Below are 15,904 nucleotides of genomic sequence, written 5' to 3' on the forward strand. Positions count from 1 at the left end.
TTCTAGACATAAGAATGCAAGTTTGTTGTAATTTTAATAACCGAAGTACAAGGTTATATTGGCTGAAGTTTACCTCTGCGACTAGCAGATACACCCGTCATATGTTTAAATATGTTTGGCATCTACTTCACGCAGAAAAATCATATCATGATATGGAAGATGAAGCATTTCAAGGACAGCAATTGTTTAAAAACAATATGTGTACATGTACTTCATAGTACTGTTAATAGTAATAAGAACTATGGTTTATTCGTAGAGATTTACGTTTATGTGAAATATTATGCCTACGGGGTTTTGAGAAACTGAGTCCCGTCCCTTTAAAAAGCTAAAACTGAACGCAGCATGAACGTGACAAAGCGTGAAACGTATTATTCCCTCGCAGCAATGTCTGCAGTCAACATATTCAAATAAATAGTTGTTTGTTCACAGAAAAGCATGTTTCAAGACGTCAACAGCTGACACAGTTGTGCTATCGAGCGTGGAAAATGTATATCTAACAGTTAGTATGCAAATATATAATATATAGAGGTGGTTGTTTGCTAGCAAATAATAGCCCATAGCCGTAGCGGGATTCAGTATAGGTGTGTGGAGACTTCAATGTCAAAACTGATTTAATTTGGTAAAAGTAAAGAAATTATAAAATATTAAAATAAAAAAGTAATCTAATAGGGCGTTGTTATTTTCTCAAAAATGTATTCGCTGTATAGCTGTTATATTGTTTTTCTTAAGTGCAAAAGGATGAGCAAAACAATTTCTCTATAATTTAAATGTTAATTTTTATACGTTGTTGTTGAAAATATACTTGACACATGAGAGAGAGAGAGAGAGAGAGAGAGAGAGAGAGAGAGAGAGAGAGAGAGAGAGAGAGAGAGAGAGAGAGAGAGAGAGAGAGAGAGAGAGATATTTGTCGGGGTCGGAAGGTGTGAATTCCTGTGTAATGAACAGAATAACATTGATGTACGTTTGTTCCCTACAATTTGTGGTCGGATGGTGTAAATGTCGTTGTAACGAGGTCGGACTATATTTCATGTACATAAATTCAATCATCCATCCACCTGCCTATCCTCACATACATACATACATAAATACGTACATACGTACGCACGCAAGCACGCACACACGCACACACACACACACTCACATACTCAAATACACACATACATACACACATACATACATACATACATAAATACCACCACCACCAACAACAACAGCAGCAGCAGCAACAACAACAACAAAAACCTATTCTACCTGTTTCTAGAATTACTCTTGACGTTTACCTATGTCCAATATATCCAGAAAACAACGAATGAACAGAAAGAATAGGACGACAACGCTATTTCCAACTTTACATTCAGAATGTTCCTTTAAAAACACAACATCGAATCAAACACAGCATGCAACGCAAATCGACATACACGTTTACAAGCGCGTTATTCTCCTGTACGTGTCTTTGTTCTGATTTTCCACAGGTTTTATCCAGTAGAACATTTCTATTAATTTGCCACGTATTGATTAACTAGCCAGGATAAGTTTTACCTCGTTGTCACCGCTGATAGCAGACACATTGCCATTTGCATAATGAACAGGACACGCATTCGGGTGTCGTAACTCGGGGTTTGTTCCGGCTTCGGATTAGAATGTACGGTTGCCTTTCAGCGAGTGTGTTAATGCACGCAGAATAATGGAATTCTAATTGTGCATTAGGTCATGCCTTAAAAAGTATTTGGTTTACTGTAACGAAGTGTGGTTTACTGCAACGCAATCCATCATTTTAAAGTCGCAGATACTAGGAAGGAAAGAAATGTTTTATGTAACGACGCACTCAGCACATTTTATTTACGGTTATATGTCGTCAGACATATGGTTAAGGACCACACAGATATTGAGAGAGGAAACCCGCTGTCGCCACTTTATGGCGTACTCTTTTTCGATTGGCAGCAAGGGATCTTTTATATGCACCATCCCACAGACAGGATAGCACATACCACGGCCTTTGTTACACCAGTTCTAGAGCACTGGCTGGAACAAGAAATAGCTACAGAAATGGATAATCTAAATAATAAAATCCAAATCTAATTTCAGTTATCAAAAACGTTTTTTCATCATCGTCATCATCATCATCATCATCTTCATCATCATCATCATCATCATCAGATTTAAAGCTAAAAGACAAAGCGAAACAGGAAGTAGGAATTATGACTTGTATGTAGGGTTACATCAGACGTAATGTTTTGTTTATGCTGGCCTTAGGAGAAGACGTTAATGAGATAGGTATTTGTACAAGTAAATCAATAACCAGGTTAACCTTCGTAAAAGGAAACGTATTTCTAATAAAGCAATTCGTGCTAGGAACACAGATTTCCGGAGAAAACCCCCACACATTCTACAATCCCTCTCACCACCCTCCCCCCCCCCCCTCTCTCTCTCTCTCTCTCTCTCTCTCTCTCTCTCTCTCTCTCTCTCTCTCTCTCTCTCTCTCTCACACACACACACACATACACACAGACACACTATAAAACATTTCGTTCATTAAAGGGACATACCCTAGTTTTTAAACACTAAGGCGTATTTTTTTTACTATTAGAGCCGTTTTTGATAACTGAAATCATACTTTACTTAGATTTTATTGTTTAGGTTATCCATTTCCGTACATTCGAAGTGTTTTTGGTCATCCTGGTGTTTTTAATATCACAAAATGCATTTCTCATATTTTTAAAAACGCACGTGCGTCTGAGAAGTAACAGTTATGGAGTCGAGTTTTAGTCTATTTTAGAGAGTATTTCACCATTTCAAAGTCACAGACTCATGTTTCACTGAATTGTAACATTATCCAAATGTGTTACAAGTTTGTAGATTAACTAAATTTAGTGTGCATTTTCATGGGCTGAAACTAGGGTCTGTCCCTTTAAAAAATTTTTTTAAATATTGGTTGATAGTATCAGCTGGGACGGAAAGGATTTCGGGGATAGGGCGAGGATAGGATGGGGGCGCTAAACATGTATTAACTGGGATGTTGGATAGTGTTGGATACACAGTAAGCCTAGTTCATGGCAACAGATGTGTAGTGTCGTCCCCCCCCCCCCCCCCACCCCGCCCGCCGCATGTTCATACATATGGATTGAATGTAACGTACCACAACTTTATGCGTTCTGCCTTTGTTGGTTAAAACATTGCTTGCAATATATCAGTTTTGTTAAAAATGTTAACATTATCGGCAATGGAAACTAATTTAGTTTAGGCGAACCAAAAAAAAAAAAAAAAAAAAAAAAAAAAAAAAAAACCCAAACCAAACAGGATAAAGTAAAAAAAAAAAAAAAAATCGCGTTTATCTCTAAAGGACTCTTCGGCTCTATTTGTTCGAGACAATCCCTGTCCCGAGTCTTATTGGAGGCCGGACTCGGAATAGGCGTGTTCGAAACCATAGTGGTATATGGACACGTTAAACCACTCAATAATAATATGCAGTGTATCCGAGTTATCTATAGAAATGACATAATTTAAATACCACCTTTTGAAAAACCCTTGAATAGCTTACCTAGACAGCTTTAACTTTACACATGTACTGTATATAGACCACATACTTATAAACATTATATACATGTACACTGTATATTAAAAATGAAAGGTAGACAAATGCACACACATAAACACTATTATATTGTAACAGGCGCGGATCCAGTGAAAATTGCTGGGGGTGCAAACCATCACTTTCGAATTCAAAAGTGCCCCGAAAAATCAACTGTATAGCGAATGAATACAGTGAATTTATTTGAGTTTAGTTGTGTACCTGTAATAATAATATCTTCGTCAGCTTTGTGTTATAGAAGAGTATTACCATATATAATGCATGCTAGTATCTTTGTTGAGTCGTTAAACAAAACAAACAAACAAAGCTGGTATATTTTTGAATATTGTAGGTACTCTTTTCAAACGTTGGAACCCTCCCTTGAAAAATGTGACATGCGCCTTTGTGTATTTGTCAACTATGTTAATTGCTTCTTGGTTCAGGCATAAATATATATGTGGGACATAAAAAACCCTGTGTAACGTAGGTTACGCAATATATATATATATATATATATATATATATATATATATATATATATATATATATATATATATATATATATATATATATATATAAAAATTAATAAAATAACAATTTAAAAAATGTTGGTTTAAAAAAAAAAAAAAAAAAAAAAAAAATATAATAAAAAAAAAAAAAAAAAAAAAAAAAAAAAAAAAAATCAGGTAACACATTTGTGTTTGCGTAACTCGTGACGACCATGTGAATCATATTTTAAATTTATTTCGGGGGAAATATTTTTAGACTGGCGCTGCGGCCTGCGTTCAGGAACTATTAAAATGTCATGTGGTGCTGCATATTCTGAATGTGAGAGCAGGGCTCAAGAATGTACTATTACTAGCATAGGCATATTTGTAGGGGGGGGGGGGGGGGGGGCTGGCTGGCTGGCTTTTGCCCGAATTAAACGAAAAATGCCCGAATCTGCATAACAACATTTATTCATTGTGCATTACTACCAAAACAGCTACATAGGGTTGCAAACGAGTCACTACACACATTTACATGAATAGAATGATGAAAATATATGGTAAAAAGGTATGAAGTTAGCACATTTTTCCCGAATATCTGTATAATTTTTGCCCGAATTTGAGGTTTTGCTCCTCTTCCCTTCCCCTGTCTCGTACCCTTATGATTACTAGTCCGCTCGTCAAAAGCGAGTGAAAATTCTGACGAATGAGTTGAAATATAAAACCACAAATCTGGCGGGCGACCAGTCACCTTGGCTTAAAAAAAATTAATTAGTTTATTATTATTACTATTATTATTTTAATATATTACTATGCAAATAAAACATTTAATTTTAGTTTGGTTATTTTTCGTTTGGCTGTATTATCCTTGTTTCATCCATTTTAAATTAGTAGCCATATACACAGCCTAAAAAGCCTTAATCAGTAAATAATGTGTGGATTAATTTGAAAAAAGATTTGGCAACCATTATGTATTCATTGCGATGCCTTGTTTGTGTTTTGTATTTTGTTCTAGAAAACTTGGTGTCTGATTACACTGGTCTACAAAAATATTTTAGTTTTTTCTTGCATGGACTGCTGAATCCAAATCTGAGCTCAGATTTGCTCTATCACATCAAGTTTTTGTGCTATCTGTATGCTCTCTATTCATGGAGTTTTACGAAAGTTGACCATCCATTCCGGCAGTTTTTGGGGGATAAAACAGCAAAAGCTTGATTATTCTACCCAAAACTACTTCATTTATGGCCTTATTATATTTTGTTCACCAATGTTCAAAGTCTTTGTTCATGTGGTGAAGTTGTTTTTATTATTTATTTATTTATTTATTTATTTATTTAAGTATTTATTTATTTATTTATTTGTTATAGTGTTCTAATGTTGTTTTCTTTTGTTTTTATTATATGATTTACAGATGTGAAGATTACCTAATTAGCTGTTAAGACTACCTTTCTGTGACTACGATTCTCACTGGGCGGCACAGCTGACTCAGTGTAGTTGTTTATACCAGTACCTGGTACCTTACACTGGAAGCTAGCTATGTCTACACCTTCACAGAGAAGAAAGTGCTGTAACGACCCAGATATTTTCTGCTATATCTGTAGATGCTTCACTTTAGCACCTCAAAGGCGTAACATCACTACATTCGTCAAGAGAGTGTACCGTGCCTACTTTAAAGTACCGCTTGGAGACCAGGACAAAAACTGGGCCCCTCATAAAGTATGCACGACTTGTGTCGAAACTCTGAGAGCATGGTCTCAATGAAAGAATGCTAAGCTCAAATTTGGTGTGCCGATGGCTTGGAGAGAACCAAAAAACCATCTAGATGACTGCTACTTCTGTCTTGTAAATGTCAAAGGATTCAATAAGAAAAACAAGCAATACATGAAATACCCTAGCATACCATCTGCTATAAGGCCAGTTCCTCATTGTGACGAAATACCTGTACCTGTTTTTACCGAGCTCGCAGAGATTGACGAGGAAGCACCTACTTCATCCACATCTTTATCCGATGATGATGATGGAAAAGCAGATGCAGAGTACAAGCCATCGAATTCGTCTCTTGATCAACCTTCTCTGTTTAGTCAGCCTGAATTGAATGATCTGATCTGAGATTTGAATTTGCCAAAACAATCTGCTGAGTTATTGGCTTCCAGATTGAAAGAGAAAAACCTTCTCGAACCTTGCACAAGTGTTTCATTTTATCGCAACAGAGAGGCAGAACTGAGGAAGTACTTCCATTCTGATGGTCAGCTTGTATACTGCAATGATGTTGAAGGGCTTCTTCTCGCTATGGGATTGCCTGCGTATCATTCACATGAGTGGAGACTCTTTATTGACAGTTCAAAAAGAAGTTTGAAATGTGTTTTACTTCACAACAGGAACATCTATGGATCCATCCCTATAGGATACTCAGTGACCCTGCAAACATCAAAGTTGTACTTGATCGATTGAAGAACCACGATCATGAATGGTTGATCTGTGTGGATTTGAAAATGATTAACTTCCTTTTGGGGCAACAAGGAGGATACACCAAATATCCTTGTTTCTTATGCTACTGGGACAGTAGGGCTAATGATGAGCACTGGGTGAGAAAGGAATGGCTAGCAAGGAATAGTCTGAATACCTGGTGACAAGAACATCATTAATGAACCACTGGTTGATCGGGAAAATATCATCCTTCCACCACTGCATATTAAGCTCGGTCTAATGCAGCAGTTTGTGAAAGCTCTTGATCACACTGGAGACTGCTTTAGCTACATATGTTCTACCTTTCCGAGTCTTAGCACCAAAAAGAAAAAAGCAGGCATATTTGACGGACCTCACATCAGAACATTACTCAAGGACACACACTTCATTACGACAATGACTGCAGTCGAAGCTCGAGCGTGGAATGCATTCACTAATGTGGTGCAGAATGTTTTTGGGAACAAGAAAGATGACAACTACCAAGAGATTGTGGAGGAACTGCTCCTTAGTCTGCAAGCATTGGGGTGCAGAATGAGCATCAAGGTGCACTACCTGCATAGTCACTTGAGCGAGTTTCCAGATAACCTTGGAGATGTAAGCGACGAACAGGGCGAACGGTTCCATCAAGACCTTAAAGTGATGGAAGAACGCTATCAAGGCCATTGGGACTCACATATGATGGCAGATTACTGCTGGAGTTTGATGAGGGATGTCCCAGATGCTGTTCATAAAAGAACGTCCACAAAGAGGAAGTTTACTATGTTGTAATACGATTACACCTGTGCCTTTCAATGACCGGATATGGATACTTGCTGCATTTTGAATGTTGTGAAAAGTCTCAAAACTCATGTGTATGAATATGTGAGAAAATGATGTGCAATAAATGATTAAATAAGGTACCTTTTACTGTGAACATTTCTGCATCTATCAATCCTTTAATGCAACATAATTTAAAAATCTGATGTGATAGGCAAAAACTAATGACAGATTTGGATTCAGCACACAAAAGTTAGCTAGAATCCGTTGGAATACCTTATGCAAGAAAAATTGTGTTGACCAGTGATCGAACATAGAGAACTTTATTGCGTCTTTTTTCTGTTTCCTTTATTGTTTCTTTCTTTCTCTCTTTCAATAATATTTATTTCTGTTCATATTTAAATTACCAAATTATATTACTGTTGTGACATGTATGTGTTGTGAAGAAGGCTTAGTGAGTTGTATAGCTTGGTGAGTATTTAGTTCTATAAATAAACAATAAATCGTCAGTGTATTATTTATGATATTTGCATAACCATACCAATTGTAGTTCTAACTGGAATGTTGCACCAATACCTTTTTGTAGTTATATAGTACTCAACTTAAAGCGGACACTGAATAGTGTCATAGTTCGTGCAGCACCTAACTTTTAATAACGCATTAACAAGAAATCAGCTAGTTGTTGTTCAGATTAATATACTCAACCAAATTAATTAAAGGTACATGTAGGTAGACATTTTTGGTCATTCCTTGCTGGTGTTATATTAATTTTAGTTGAGTTTTTTCTATTTTTGTTGGTTGTTTTGGTTCTGGCTTTGCTTTTGTTGTTTTTTGTTTGTTTATTTATTGTTGTGTTTTTGTGTGTGTGTGTGTGTTTTTTTGTATGTTTTTTTTGGGGGGAGGGGGTGTTTTTATTTATTTTGTTTGTTTGTTTGTTTTTGTTTTTGTTTTGTTTTGTTTATTTTTTGTTTTTGTTTTTGTTTTTAGTTTAGTTTTGTTTAGTTTTGGTTTGATTAGTTTAGTTTAGTTTAGTTTAGTTTTGTTTTAATTTTTAAAACTATATTTAAAGAAAAATGTCAAAAATATCTCCTGGCTGTTACCTGATTTTGTTTAGTGTAGTCATATGTGACATTGTTTGTACACATTTTAACTATTATCAATACAGCAATATATATTTTTAAAATTAGGGTGCCTGGAAAAAGTATTATTAAATGCATGCCACATGCAGGTAGAATAAATGCAAGGTGACACACTTTTTATGTGTACAGTCTGAATGCGTTGACAATAAAACGCTCTCTCTCTCTCTCTCTCTCTCTCTCTCTCTCTCTCTCTCTCCTCTCTCTCTCTCTCCTCTCTCCCCCCTCTCTGTCTCTCTCTCTCCCCTCCCTCCTTCCCTCTCCCTCTCCCTCTCTCTCCTCTCTCTCTCTCTCTCTCTCTCTCTCTCTCTCTCTCTCTCTCTCTCTCTCTCTCTCTCTCTCTCTCTCTCTCTCTCAACATATAAAACAAAACAACGTTTCGGCACCAAAACAAATTAGCTCATAACTATTAATAAACCGATGTAACAGTTGTCTAAATCAGATTATGCGCCGTTAGGTATATAAAAATGCTACAGAAATAATTCTTATAGGCCTACCTTCACCTTGAGATGGTACATAAAAATAATAATCAATCACCAACAACAGTGAGATATCCAATGGTTTCGCGGTACTGAGGCTCATTTGATTTGTTTCAATATGTAACGTGCTGCATAACTACAGGGTCCAAACAGACCTTTTCCCCCAGGTAATCGACCATATTCAGTGTGTATAGTTGCAAGTGTCCTATGAACCCCGAGGCAGATTATGCAGAATTACGACATGGTCGTAAACTGATTTCCATCAGGCTTAATGTAACATTCATACATTACGTGCATAGATTATGAAGTCCAGTTACCTGTGCAAGCCTAAAAGAGAATGTGGTGGGTATGACGTCATAGTGGTATAAATAGTATATTATTTTTTATATTTGCATAACCATACCACTTGTAGTTCTCACAGGAATGTAGCACCAATACCTTTTTGAAGAGTCAGGATAGAAAGAGACACACTGAGGAGAAAATAGAGAGAGAGAGAGAGAGAGAGAGAGAGAGAGAGAGAGAGAGAGAGAGAGAGGAGAGAGAGAGAGAGAGAGAGAGAGAGAGAGAGAGAGAGAGACAGACAGACAGACAGACAGACAGACAGAGACAGAGATAGACAGAGACAGATAGCCAGACAGACAGAGTGAGATACAGAGAGAATGTGTGTAGGTAGATTAAATGTCATTTCATTTCAACTTATTTTCGTGCTTATATCCAATTAAGGTTCAAGCACGCTGTCCTGGGCACACACCTCAACTATCTGGGTTGTCTGTCCAGGACAGTCGGTTAGTTGTTAGTGGTTAGTGAGAGAGAAGAGGGTGTAGTGGTCTTACACCTACCCACTGAGTCGTTAAAATTCGCTCTGGGTGGGAGCCGGTACCGGGTTGCGAACCCTGTACCTACCGGCCTTATGTTCGATGGCTTATCTACGACATCACCGAGGCCGGTGATTAAACGTCAAATGTCATATGTTTTATATATGTGTACTGCCCAAGTCTCTTTACACACTGGTTATATATCAGTGTTAACATTATCGGCAACAGGAATTGATTTGATCCCACGGCATCTATTGTAAGTACAACACTGTGTTGACCGGCGCTTAACGATCCGTGATAACCCGATCGATTTATAACGGGACCCTAAGCTGTTGGATTCACACATGAGGTGTACGGTTATAGGCAATCACAATAACACCTTGTTCAAACAATTATGTCTATCTGGAGTTTCGAGCCGACACATATAACCGATAAATAACTTAATTAAATTATTATTATTATTTTAAAAATTTAGTTTACCCCAAATAATGACACACGCAGCGCCTTCATTTACTTTGAAACTTTGAAATTTTATTCAATACACGATAGCATAATTTGTTTTTATCGTACAATCAATACTTACAACAAGATGACAGCAGGAGGCTTTTGTAAAATATATACAGGCGTGAATAACAAAACAAAAAAAAACCCTACATGCATATAGAAGACACATGGTGACGACATTCGACCTAATGTCGTTATAAGATTTTTATGAATTAATTTTTCTTATATAGCATTTAGTGATATACGGATTACTGAATTTGTTTTGTGATTTCAGAAATGATTTTTGAACATTTCCGGGGGGTGGGTATATCATTACAATTAAAGAATTCTTTCAATTTTAAGGTCCAGATCAATAACTGGTTGTGGGGGAGGTGAGGTTGAAGGTATGGGCAATTACTCCAAGAGGAATTCAATGAAAGAACTTATAATAGTTTATGTTAGAGTATTTTTTTAAATTATTATTATTATTATTATTATTGTTATTATTATTATTATTTAACGACGCACTCAACACATTTTATTTACGGTTATATGGCGTCGGACATATGGTTGAGGACCACACATATATTGAGAGAGGAAACCCGCTGTCGCCACTTTATGGGCTACTCTTTTCGATTAGCAGCAAGGGATCTTTTATATGCACCATCCCACAGACAGGGTAGTATATACCACGGCCATTGATATACCAGTCGTGGTGCACTGGCTGGAACGACAAATAGCCCAATAGGCCCACCGACGGGGATCGATCCCAGACCGAGCGCGCATCGACCGAGCGCTTCACTAGTTGGCTACGTCAAGCCCCCTGTCCTCTGATGGAGGATACTGTATAATATTACTGTGCCCTGTATTTTCCTTTTATACTGCACTCCCAGTTATTTTAAACCAAATACACCCCTCTAGTCCAAGTACTTAAGCTCTTTAGTTGTAAAACGAAAAGAATATTTACGTAGCACAGTTTGAACTACAGCTGTTTGGTGCCTAAAATGGTCATTTCGACATTTGGTCGATAGAGAGAAAGGAAAAAGAAAGAAGTGTTTTATTTAACGACGCACTCAACACATTTTATTTACGGTTATATGGCGTCAGACATATGGTTAAGGACCACACAGATTTTGAGAGGAAACCCGCTGTCGCCACTACATGGGCTACTCTTCCGATTGGCAGCAAGGGATCTTTTATTTGCGCTTCCCACAGGCAGGATAGCACAAACCATGGCCTTTGTTGAACCAGTTATCGATCATTGGTCGGTACAAGTGGTTTACACCTACCCATTGAGCCTTGCGGTAGAGAGAAAGGAGGAAACCCATTGCCGCCACATAAGCTGCTCCTAACAATATGGCAACAAGGCCTCTGTCATATGCACTTTATTTTGACTGACAACAGCTTTTGTTGTACAAGTCATGGGATATTAGTTGGAACGGGAAAAAAGACAAGTTCATTGAGGGTAATCGATCTTGCGAATCAACCCACCGCCAACGAGCGCTCTATCGCCGAACTTAATCAATTACACCCCGCACCCCCATCCCCCAATTAGCAGGAGAGCGGGGTGGGGGAGACCTTAAACTTGGTCCAGTGTCTTCTGGTCCTGTAATCCTTAAAATCCCGGTGTAGCATTTAATTTGCACTCCCCAAGAATATGCACTCCCCAGTCAATATTATACGTATAATTTGCACTCCCCCATTTACTATTATACGTATTTAATGGAGCGAGATGTAGCTCAGTGGTAAAGCACTCGCCTGATGCGCGGTCGATCTAGGATCAATCCCCGTCGATAGCCCTAATCAGCTATTTCTCGTTCCAGCCAGTGCACCACGACTGGTATATAAAAGGCCGTGGTATGTGCTATCCTGTCTATGGGATGGTGCATATAAAAAAGATCCCTTGCTACTAATGTTACAATGAAGCGGGTTTCCTACTAAGACAATATGTCAGAATTACCAAATGTTTGAAATCCAATTAACGATGATTAATAAATCAATGTGCTCTAGTGGTGTCGCTAAACAAAACAAACTTTAAACTTTTTCTTAAAATCGCAGTGGTGAGATGGTTATATATGTGTAACCCTAGTCCTAGAGCAAATCCTCAACTTCCGGCACAAACGATAGAGATATTCGGGCAAAATGTGCTAACCTGAGGCCTTTTTACCATGTATTTCCATCATTTCAACGCAAATTCAGTTGTATTCTATACATGTACAAATGCGCAGTGATTCGTTTGCAACCCCAAATAGCTGTTTGGCAGTAATGCTAGTATGAAAAAAAATGTTGTTATCTAGATACGAGCATTTTCGTTTAATTCGGGCAAAAACCAGCCTTCTCCCTTACAAAAATGGGAGCCCGTACGCCTATGCTCGTAAGCAAAACTATTTCCGAATTCTATCTTATTTAAGCTGCTACAGGTAATAACGACATGGGAATGGTTGTGGTGCTTCAAAACTGCGGCGAAAGGACATGGGTACTAAAACTTGATGACTGTCACAAGGTTGTCAAGCAATATATATGTTTATGGGAATTGTGAGTATTTGTGTCCATCTCGAATTGGCTGCGCCGAATTAAGCACGAATTGAAGATAGGTGTGAGCATGCAATCCGAACTGAAACTACGTCGTTGAAACCGGTTTCACACCGCTGTTTTGCGTAGAGAGAGAGAGAGAGAGAGAGAGAGAGAGAGAGAGAGAGAGAGAGAGAGAGAGAGAGAGAGAGAGCGTGTGTTCGTGTTTGTGTGCGTATGAGGCGCTGATCCTAGTTACTAAGCCGTGTACAATACTTTGGCTATAATTTTGGCTATTTCAATATGTTTTTACTGTTACATTATATGAAACTTTTATCTTTAATATAATGTATTTTATTATTTAGGAGGGCTCTAGATTCATATATCCCAAGTATAATTGTATAGGTTTGTTCTTATAACATAATGCATTGTGAAAACTCATAGACATCTTACCTACGTATGCATATGACGCGGCACCTAGCAAATTCGCTCAGTGAACAACCTGACACTTGGTATCACGATTAATCGATAAAAACATCTGTCTACCACACCCACTACAAACTATTCATGTTTTATGAGGAATCACTACTCGCATGCATGCACTACATGCGACGCGTGTTGTGTACCACGCAGGCCCAGGAAGCGCTATCAAGCGAAACGTGTAGGCTAACGTGGGGCGGGACGTAGCCCAGTGGTAGAGCGCTCGCTCGATGCGCGGTCGGTCTGGGATCGATCCCCGTTAGTGGGCCCATTGGGCTATTTCTCGTTCCAGCCAGTGCACCACGACTGGTATATCAAAGGCCGTGGCATGTACTACCCTGTCTGTGGGATGGTGCATATAAAAGATCCCTTGCTGCTAATCGAAAAGAGTAGCCCATAAAGTGGCGACAGCGGGTTTCCTCTCTCAATATATGTGTGGTCCTCAACCATATGTCCGACGCCATATAACCGTAAATAAAATGTGTTGAGTGCGTCGTTAAATAATAATAATAATAATAATAATAATAATAATAATTTAAAAAAATATTCTAACATGAACGCAAAACAATAATGCCTAAAGAGTTGTTCCACAAGTTTTTTTTATAATGTGTGTTTCAAAGCAGCATCAGTCATGTTTTTAAATCACATTCTTAACTTCTAGACTATGTAGACTGGTAGTTCTGAAACATTTAGGCCGAATTTACACAACCTGTGGATACTGTATAATACCAAAACTCATATTAAAACATATTATTAAGTTTTAAACCCATACCAACTCTCATGACATATTTCTTTTGAATTTAAAAAAACCAAACATTTACAACAAAAATATGTCTTATCAAATTGTATAGATTAAAGGTAATTTCTAATAGAGGGGTGCAAACAAAATGCTGGAACAGCCAAGGTTTGCAGTTTCACTTGAAGTAATTGATAATGCAATATCCAAAGACTAACTGCAGAAATTTTGTTTCTTTCCCTTGTCTTTTCCATCAGTTGTTTCATTCTTGTATCAAAAAAAAGAAAAGAAAAAAAAAAAAAAGAAAAAAAAAAAGAGGAGATTTAACCCATACAATTTGACAGAAATTTGTAAAGAAACTTTTATTAAAATTTAAACTGAGATTTTCTCAAACAATGTCTAGCGAGTTGGTATGGGTTTAAAATGTATCAATATGTTTTGATATGAATTTTAACGTTATTCAACGGTTCCCTTTTGACGAAAACGTATATTTATAATGCATAAACACCTGCGTTTAAGAAAATAAAATAAAAACATGCTTCGTAGATTCGGTCCAAAACGTATAATTATGTGGGTGTTATTTTTTCTTTTGTACACCCAAACATATCTCGGATAGACATGGATAAGCCTACTGATCCGATCGGACGTAGAAAGCTAAATGCTATTCTGTACAGGTGTATAAAACTATAATTATGTAATAGGTTACTGACACCTCGTCCATGAAAATGTTAAATTCTAGAAAAGGTGACATCATCGTTATATATGATGAAACATTTAAAATTTAGCTCTAAATAGACGGTGCCTTATACCCACAAGCGCTCTCTCTCTCTCTCTCTCTCTCTCTCTCTCTCTCTCTCTCTCTCTCTCTCTCTCTCTCTCTCTCTCTCTCTCTCTCTCTCTCTCTCTCTCTCTCTCTCTCTCCAGGTATGTGTGTTTGTGTGTGTGTGCGGGGGCGGGGGTGGGGTTGTGAGTTTGTATATTTATTGTAGTTTTAAAAAAGTAAATATTATGGTATTGAAAACAACTTAATTATAGGACTTCCACTAGGTCGACATTAATATAGAGAAGCAAACACCCGAGGCACATCACAACATACCAAATAAACAGGGATAAACTTGCTAATCCGATCAAATGTGTAAAACGCTAAATGCTACAAAGAACATAATATACATATATGTAACAGATTGTTGACATTGGCTTCCTAACTTAGAGCATGGTTATCAGGTGAATAACCAATTGACAGAAACCGTTTGTTAATGAATATTATAAAAATAACAATAGTAATCATAATTAAAAACCCCTGAAAAATAAACAACTAAAAATTGGTTTCATGCTTACCATGTGTGGGTGGTGTCTGTTCGACGTAAACATCCGCCGACGTTGGATAATTCCGTAAAAACATGGCCTCCAACTCTTTCCACGGACCGGCCTTGGATTCCCAATCATCATCCTGAGTTACAAAGAACTTGGTTTTCTCGGCGGGTATCTCCCTCGGCAACTGATCCGACTCCAGCCCGACGGCCAGGGGAACCAGCCGACCAACCTGCCCATCTCTGGACGTCCCGATCAGGTTCTTGAAGGTGGCCATCTGGATGTACCCAGGCCAGCAGTCCCTGACGAAGCCCGGGGTGAGGACGATGATGGTGAAGTAGGAGCCGCTGACGACGCGGTGCAGCTCCAGGAAGAGGTGTCTGCCGGGCACGGCGTCCCTGTCGTGGTAGTAGCTGTTGACGAAGCCCAGAGACTCCACCGACTTGACGACCCATTCCACGAACTCCAGCGCCAACTTGGTGTCTTCGGTTTTCGACAGATGGGATTTGGCGTGGTTGTAGATGACGTTGAAGTGGTAGACCTTTCCGTCGAGCAGTGGTCGGCACAGGACGCGGCCATCGTGGTCCATGTTTTTAATTCATATATATGATATATATATGTATATATAGACGTACGTATCTCAGTTCCTGATATGTCAGCGTAAAAATCGATGCG

General features: G+C 38.1%; 1 protein-coding gene across 5 annotated transcripts in view; it reads right to left on the reverse strand.

Annotated features, from left to right (window-relative positions):
* The window catches only part of LOC121382974 (dentin sialophosphoprotein-like), a 32,589-nt gene extending 16,685 nt beyond the window's left edge, over window positions 1-15,904 (reverse strand). Inside the window, exon 1 of one of the 5 annotated variants that reach the window (XM_041512673.1) lies at window positions 15,257-15,904. In XM_041512673.1, the coding sequence (XP_041368607.1) occupies window positions 15,257-15,818 (562 nt within the window). In that variant the 5' untranslated portion in view covers window positions 15,819-15,904. The other 4 variants (XM_041512674.1, XM_041512676.1, XM_041512677.1 and 1 more) reach the window with 4 other exon arrangements.

Source organism: Gigantopelta aegis, chromosome 10, assembly GCF_016097555.1.
Source record: "Gigantopelta aegis isolate Gae_Host chromosome 10, Gae_host_genome, whole genome shotgun sequence".
NCBI lineage: Eukaryota > Metazoa > Mollusca > Gastropoda > Neomphalida > Peltospiridae > Gigantopelta > Gigantopelta aegis.